General features: G+C 53.4%; 1 protein-coding gene across 1 annotated transcript in view; it reads left to right on the plus strand.

The window, feature by feature from the left end:
• Nucleotides 1-4,022: 4,022 nt before the first annotated feature.
• ATP4A (ATPase H+/K+ transporting subunit alpha) overlaps nt 4,023-7,577 on the plus strand; it is a 13,796-nt gene continuing 10,241 nt past the window's right edge. The window contains exons 1-7 of the mRNA XM_004388113.1: nt 4,023-4,034; nt 4,129-4,269; nt 4,370-4,429; nt 4,899-5,102; nt 6,345-6,458; nt 6,683-6,935; nt 7,161-7,429. Of these exons, the coding sequence (XP_004388170.1) occupies nt 4,023-4,034; nt 4,129-4,269; nt 4,370-4,429; nt 4,899-5,102; nt 6,345-6,458; nt 6,683-6,935; nt 7,161-7,429 (1,053 nt within the window). The remainder of the gene's footprint in view (nt 4,035-4,128; nt 4,270-4,369; nt 4,430-4,898; nt 5,103-6,344; nt 6,459-6,682; nt 6,936-7,160; nt 7,430-7,577) is intronic.

Here is a 7,577-nt window from a genome sequence, read left to right on the forward strand (position 1 = left end):
GAGACAAAGAATTTGGGTACCATCTCAAGCATTTAGCCATCAACATAGCCTGGGCACTCACTAGTCGGAGTGGACAAGACCACGGGGCTGGAGCAGGGACAGGTTGGGCCAGGCATCCCCTTCAAGTGGTTGGATGTGGGAGGTCTGGGGTCCTGGGGGAGGGTCTGGGCCCACTCAGGGGGCGCAGGCAGGGACAGTTACCAACCAGGAAGTAAGCGCTTCAGTTTTCTACTTTAACCACCAGCATAGCTGAGGGCCAGCTCTGCCTGTGATGCTGGTGTGTGTGTGTGTGTGTGTGTGTGTGTGTGTATGGTGGGTTTGTTTTGTGCTGGATTTTGAGCTAGGGCTGGGGTTAGTCTTTAGGATTAGGGTTATGTTTAGGGTCAGTGTTTTGTTTAGGGTAAATTTTAGGGTTTGGTTTGGATTGCAGTTAGGGTTAGGCTTAGGGTTAGTGTTAGATTTAAGCTTAGGTTTTAGTATTGGGTTTAGTTTTAGGTGTTTGGGTTAGGGTTAGGGTTAGCGTTAGGGTTAGGGTTAGCGTTAGGGTTGTGTTTAAGGTTAGGATTCATGGTTAGGGTTAGTTTTAGGGTTAGATTAAGCTTTAGGGTTGGCACTGGGATTAGGTTTCAGGTTAGGTTTTTTAAATACTATTTTATGGGGTTTTCAGTGACGGTTCACCCCGCAGTTTAGGTTCCCTTTCTATAATTCCTACCCAAGTTGTTCAGTGACATCGCTTACATTCTTCACAATGTGTGAACATTCTCATTATTTCTGTTCTGGTTGTTCTGTTTCCATTAATCTAATTTGCCTGACCCCTACATTCTCTTCTTTGTGTTAAAGTAATTGCTGAGCATTTGGTCTCATCTAGGTAATTTGTTTAAGGAACACAGTACTTGCACGTGAGATTCATTATTTTTCTGCCTGTTTGTTGTTTAGCTACAACGTGACCTCAGGGGTTAGTTTTGTTTTAAGGTTTGAAGAGTATCTCAGAGCAATAGTCTCCAGGAGTCCTCCAGTCAATTTCCACTAGGTCTGTTTTTTTTTTGGAATTTGATGTTCTGTTCCGTATTTTTCTCCCATTCTATCAGTGCTCATCTTTTGTGGTCCTGATGAGAACTGTTGGTAGCGGTGGCCGGGCACCATCTAGTTCTTCTCGTTTCAGGGTAGATGAGGCCCTGGTTTGTGTAGACTATTTGTCCTGTAAACTAGTTTCTTCTTTGAGTCTTTGGTTTGTGGTGTTGCTTTCAATAGAAACTAAAGAGGTCATAGAATAAATCTCTGACCATTCCCTAAACCTCTTGATATCCCCAAATGCCCTCTCTGTTCTGGATTGGTTACAGAATCAAAACTAAGGCGCAGCCTGGTGTGATGCTCTGGAAAGGGCACATATCACTTCCGTGGAGTTCCTGCCAAAAGTGGGTCTTAGGCTGTGGGGTCCTTAATCCGTGCAGGTCCTGGATAAAGGAGGATAGGCACTGGTGGACCAGATCTGAGGGGCTGGGACCAGTGAAGGGCACCCAAGGAGTTCCCAATAACTGAGACTTCCTGAGGGCCTGCCCAGTGCTCCAGATCTGTTAGTGAACATTCCCAACCCCGCTATGAGATAAATCCTGTTCGACATTCAACGATGTTTATTAACCATCTATGGTGTGTGTGAGGAGTACTCTTCTGGATGCTGTGTGTACAGCAGCACACAAAACCAATTCCCAGCCTTCCTGCTAGTGGGGCAAGACAGATACCAAACAAATGAAAATAAAATACAATATCAAGTTGAGATACAAAAACACTCAAACCAAACCCATTGCCATCAAGCTGATTCTGACTCATAGCCACCCTGTAGGACAGAGTAGAGCTGCCCCATAGGGTTTCCAAGGCTGTGCTCTTTATGGATGTGAGAAGGCCACAGACTGCACAGGGTTTCGTTCTGTTGTACACAGGGTCGCTATAAGGCAGAACTGACTTGACGGCACCTCCCAACAACAACGACAATCTTTACGGAAGCAGACCGTCACATCTGTCTCCCACGGAGCGTCTGGTGGGTTCGAACCGCCGACCTTTCGGTTAGCAGCCGAGCACTTCACCACAGTGCCAGAAGGGCTTCTAAGTTGGGATAAGGGTGTGAATAAAGCAGGGTAAGGGGACAGAATGTGGTGGGGGTGCAGTATTACAGGGAGGCCCCTCTGAAGAGGTGACATTTGAGAGTGACGTGAAAGAGGTAAGAAAGAGTCACGCATATATCTAAGGAAGGGGGTACCAGGTGGAAGGGCTGCAAAGTGCAAAGCCTGGAGCATGAATGACCTTGGCCTTTACAAACTGCAGTGAGGCCAGCACCGATCGTAGAAGAGACTGAGATAGGAGAGGTGATCCGGAGCCAGACCTTGCAGCTTCCTGGAAACTCCAGGAATGATTGTGGAGTTTAACCTGACCGGGAAGGGAAGCAGAGAGTGACGCAGCTGTTTCACACGTGCAGCTCGGGGAGATGAGGCTCACTTGGGGTTTCCTGCAGCAGGCTGGGGTTGGCCAACCTGGAGGAGCTCTGGCCGCCCAACAGCTTTGACTTTCCCAGGTGACCTGCCCCAGAGGAGAAGGATATCGCCAAGGCAATTATCTTATCAGGTACACTCACAGTCACCCCAGGAGGCACACCCACCCCAGGAGGCCGAAGGACCCTGACATTCCGCCGGCCCAGCCCCTCACTGCTGCCCATGAAGCTGCCTGCCTGGGGGGCTTAGAAGGGGTCTCCAGACCTCAAACCTGGCACCAAGCTCGAGCCAGGACCCTTGGACCTGCCCTTCTCCTGCTCTGCACCTCAGTTTCCCTGTCTGGGCAGGTCAGGGTGACTGAAAGCTGTGCTGGCTGTAGCTGGTTGTGTGCAGATCCTCTGAGACCCTCCGTGGACCCCTCTGGGCCGCAGTTTCACCTTCTGCGCAACAGAAACAACAGTGCTGCCCTCACAGGGGTATGTTGCAAGGACCCGAGAGGCCACATATGTGCTGAACCTGGCATATGCTTGGTGCTGCTGTTGTGAAGTTTGGATTTTTTTGTGGCTGGTCCCATACAAGAGCCAGGCTGTGGGGTGGAACACGGGCAAACAATCCTCTCCCTCATACTTAGACATCGTGATCTTAGGAAAAGTCCTTAACTTCTCTGTGCCTTGTTCTCCTCTTCTGTACAATGGGCTAATAAGATAACGTAACTTTACAGAGCTATTGTGATCAGCAAATGAAACAATTTGAGTAAAGAACACATAGCAAAGCCCTCCCCCCCACAAAAAAACTAAGCCCATTGCTGTTGAGTCGATTCTGACTCATAGTGACCCTATAGGACAGAGTAGAACTGCCCCATAGGGTTTCCAAGGAGTGGCTGGGGGATTCAAACTGCCAACCTTTTGGTTAGCAGCCGAGCTCTTAGCTACCGAGCCACCAGCAGAGCCCAGCACATGGCGGAGACTCAGAGAACAACAGCCATCACAGGGACCGTTGTGGGCAGCGTCCTCTTCCTCCAGTCGACCGGACACATATGCTACATGGCCTAGGAGTGGACGCTCTGCAGCCAGCCTGCCTGGCCCTGAGTCCCAACTCTGTCATGTCCTAGCTTGGGACCATGGGCAAGTGACTTAACCCTTCTATGCCTCGGTTTCCCCGTCTGTACGGGGGGATAAGAACAGTTCCCAACTCAAAGGGTCGTTGTGAGGCTAAATAAGGATGAGAGCGCTGAGCTCAGGGCCTGACATGTCACGAGCACCATGTGTTTGCTATTGTTGCTGCTGTTATGGATGTACCCTGGGGTTCACTGAGCTCAGCAGCAAGGCCAGGGGACGCTCCGTGGGGTCTGGGCAGGTCGGGGCAGTCCAGTAAGGAATGCTTAAGCTGCCTAGACCTGAAGGTCACCCTAAGGAGCCCCGTAATCAACTGTAATCAGGCTGGTTCTGCTCCACCCCCTCTCTCCCCGGGTATATCAGGGCCTGTCCAGACCCCAGGCAGGCTCTGTCCAGGCGAAGGGGGGAAGCTACTCCATACGCCATGGGAAAGGCGGTGAGTGGGGCCCAGGGGTGGGAGGCTGGAGGTTGGGGGCAGCGATTCCAGCGGGATCTGATGACTCCCCCTGCCACCTACCTCCTATCCCCAGGAGAATTACGAGCTGTACTCGGTGGAGCTGGGCCCGGGCCCTGGCGGGGACATGGCAGCCAAGATGAGCAAGAAGAAGAAGGCGGGTGGTGGAGGCAAGAGGAAGGAGAAGCTGGAGAACATGAAGAAAGAGATGGAGATTGTGAGCACGGGGCTGGGGCAGGGGGCCGCGCAGGGACTGGGCGAGGGCAGGGCGGGGCTGGCGAGAGCCAGAGAGCGAGTCCCCGCCATCCACCCTACAGAACGACCACCAGCTGTCAGTGGCAGAACTGGAGCAGAAGTACCAGACCAGTGCCACCAAGGTGAGCTGGGGGGGAGGGAGGGAGGGAGAGACACACACAAATACGCGGAGAGGTATTCATGTAGGAGAGACAGAGATGAGGGAAAGAGACAGGGAGGTATAGAGAGAGACACAGAGAGGGATGAGGGAGAAAAAGCATTAGAGAGAAAGGGGCAAACAGAGAGAGGGACGGAGTAGGAGAGGCAGATGAAAAGAGAAAGAGACAGAGGGGGCAGAGACAGAGAGGCAATGAGGAGACAGAGAGAGACACTGGGGCAGAGAGATAACAGAAGAGAGATGGAGGGAAAGACAAGAAGAAAGAGAGAGAGACAAAAGAAGGAGAGAGCAAAGGGGCGGAACAGACGGAGGTGGGGAGAGAAGTGAAGGGGAGAGAGACAGAGAGGGAGAGAGAAGAAAAGGAGCCCCATGGGGGTCTGTGGTGAGAGGAAAGCCCTCTAGCACCCACCATAACCCCCACCCCTCTCCCCCAGGGCCTGTCTGCAAGCTTGGCAGCTGAGCTGCTGCTGAGGGATGGGCCCAATGCTCTGAGGCCGCCGCGGGGAACCCCAGAGTACGTCAAGTTTGCGCGACAACTGGCAGGTGGCCTGCAGTGCCTCATGTGGGTGGCTGCTGCCATCTGCCTCATTGCCTTCACCATTCAGGCCAGTGAGGGCGACCTAACCACGGATGACAATGTGAGCGGCAGGTTCTGGGGGGCAGATATCAGTCACAGGGGCCGGGGGGTCAAGAGGACATTGAGCATGGGCATGAGGAAATGGGGGGCACAGGGGCCAGGGGGTCAAGAGGACACTGAGCATGGGCGTGAGGAAACGGGGGGCATAGGATAAGGATACAAAGACACGGAGGTCAGTCCTAAGACATGGGTCATGGGGGGCAGAGGACATTGGGATATGGGACTCAAGGACACGTAGGTCGCAGAGAACAAAGAGGACCTTGAGAATGGGTCTCAGATATGGGGGGCATAGGATGGGGACATAAGGACATGGAGTTGCAGTACTCAAGACAGGGGATTTGAGAAACAAAAGACATCAGAAGATGGAATCAACCAGGGACATGGGGCACAGGGGAAATGGGGACTGAGACATGAGGACATGGAGGGACACAGAGGACATGAGACTCAGGACCCAGGAAATGGGGCGATATAAGATATTAGACATGGAAATGAAGAGACATGGAGGATGTGGAGATGCAGGACCAGGGGACATTTGGTACATGAAAGCGATCAGAACGGTGACATGGAGAACTAGGGACATCTTGTGACATTGGACAATGGCCTGAAAATCATAGGACACAGGAAATAGGATGAGGACATAAGGAAACACTGTACATAGGGACCTGGGATTTGGGACAGGAGGACACCGACCATGAAGGACGCAGAACATGGAGCATGAGATCTACAGCACACAAACACGGGGAAACAGAGACACAAGGTCATAGGAACTATTGGGCATAGGAGCACAGGGGATGGCACGAGATTATGGAGAAGACAGTATGAAACGTGGGGCACAGGGAGCGCAGGACACGAGGAGATATTGGACTGTGGGCTACATGAAAGACATGGAGGACACAGGAAAAGGGGACCCGTAAAACCAGGGTACATGGTGACATGGGGCACAAGTCACAGGACATGGGGCCATGGAACATGGGAGATCTAGGATTCAGGGGCCAGAGGATATGGGATATGGGGACACAGGACACTGAGCATACAGGGCAGTGGGTTGTAGGATATGAAGAACATGGGGAAGGGGGACATAAGCCACAGGGAAAAGGGAATGAAGCTTCCCAGTAGAGTGTCCGGAGAAAACTCGGGGGGTGTCCCAGAGAATACCAAGGGAGCAAGGAGCAGGTGGGCAGCCTTGTTCAGGTCACTTCCAGCCCCTGTGCGTAACCCCAATGCCCTCTTCTCCTCCTCCCAGTTGTACTTGGCACTGGCCCTCATTGCTGTAGTCATGGTCACGGGCTGCTTCGGCTACTATCAGGAGTTTAAGAGCACCAACATCATCGCCAGCTTCAAGAACCTCGTACCCCAGGTGGGTCCAAACCATCCCAGGCAGGCCCCCTGGCACCTCTCTGTGGGCTCCTATTTCCCATCAGAACCAACCTGCCCTTTACCCATGGACCCCATCTCTCCCCGTAGACTCTCAGGTCTTCCCATGATCCCACCTCTCCCCATTTTTTTCACCTCTCCACAACCCCATTACACTTAGAAACCTCCATTCCCATGCCCCTCAACTCTGGTGCCCCTGCCCTGCAGCAAGCAACTGTGATCCGAGACGGAGACAAGTGCCAGATCAACGCAGACCAGCTTGTGGTGGGCGATCTGGTGGAGATGAAAGGCGGGGACCGAGTGCCAGCCGACATCCGCATCCTGGCGGCCCAGGGCTGCAAGGTGGACAACTCGTCGCTGACTGGGGAGTCCGAGCCGCAGACTCGCTCACCTGAGTGCACACACGAGAGCCCGCTGGAGACCCGCAACATCGCCTTCTTCTCTACCATGTGTCTTGAGGGTCTGTGAGGCCCCTGCCTGCCTGCCCAGCCAACCACACTACCTCCCCACTTCCCGTTACTGATAAGGCACATCCCACTGCCTCACCGGTCCCTCTACTGCCACATTCTGAGACACACCCCTTCCCCCATGCCACGTGACTGCCCCCTCCTCCAGTTCACATGGCTGGTGCGCACCCCCACTGCTGCCCACCCCACTCTAAGTCCACCTCTTGGCCCCACTGCAGGCACAGCACAGGGCCTGGTGGTGAACACAGGCGACCGCACCATTATTGGGCGCATTGCATCCCTGGCGTCGGGAGTGGAAAACGAGAAGACACCCATCGCTATCGAGATCGAGCACTTTGTGGACATCATCGCGGGCCTGGCCATCCTGTTTGGTGGCACCTTTTTTGTGGTGGCCATGTGCATCGGCTACACCTTCCTGCGGGCCATGGTCTTCTTTATGGCCATTGTGGTAGCCTATGTGCCGGAGGGGCTGTTGGCCACCGTCACGGTGAGTTGGGGAGGCAGAAGTGGGTGCAGGGAGTTGAGAGGAGTGTCCATCTGTTTGGCCATTAATCCAGGCTCCACCCATCTATCTCTCTATTTTTCCATCTATCCGTTCACCTCCCCATGCACCCACCCACGTTCCCGTCCACTCA

The sequence above is a fragment of the Trichechus manatus genome, unplaced genomic scaffold (assembly GCF_000243295.1).
Source record: "Trichechus manatus latirostris isolate Lorelei unplaced genomic scaffold, TriManLat1.0 scaffold00207, whole genome shotgun sequence".
NCBI classification, from domain to species: domain Eukaryota; kingdom Metazoa; phylum Chordata; class Mammalia; order Sirenia; family Trichechidae; genus Trichechus; species Trichechus manatus.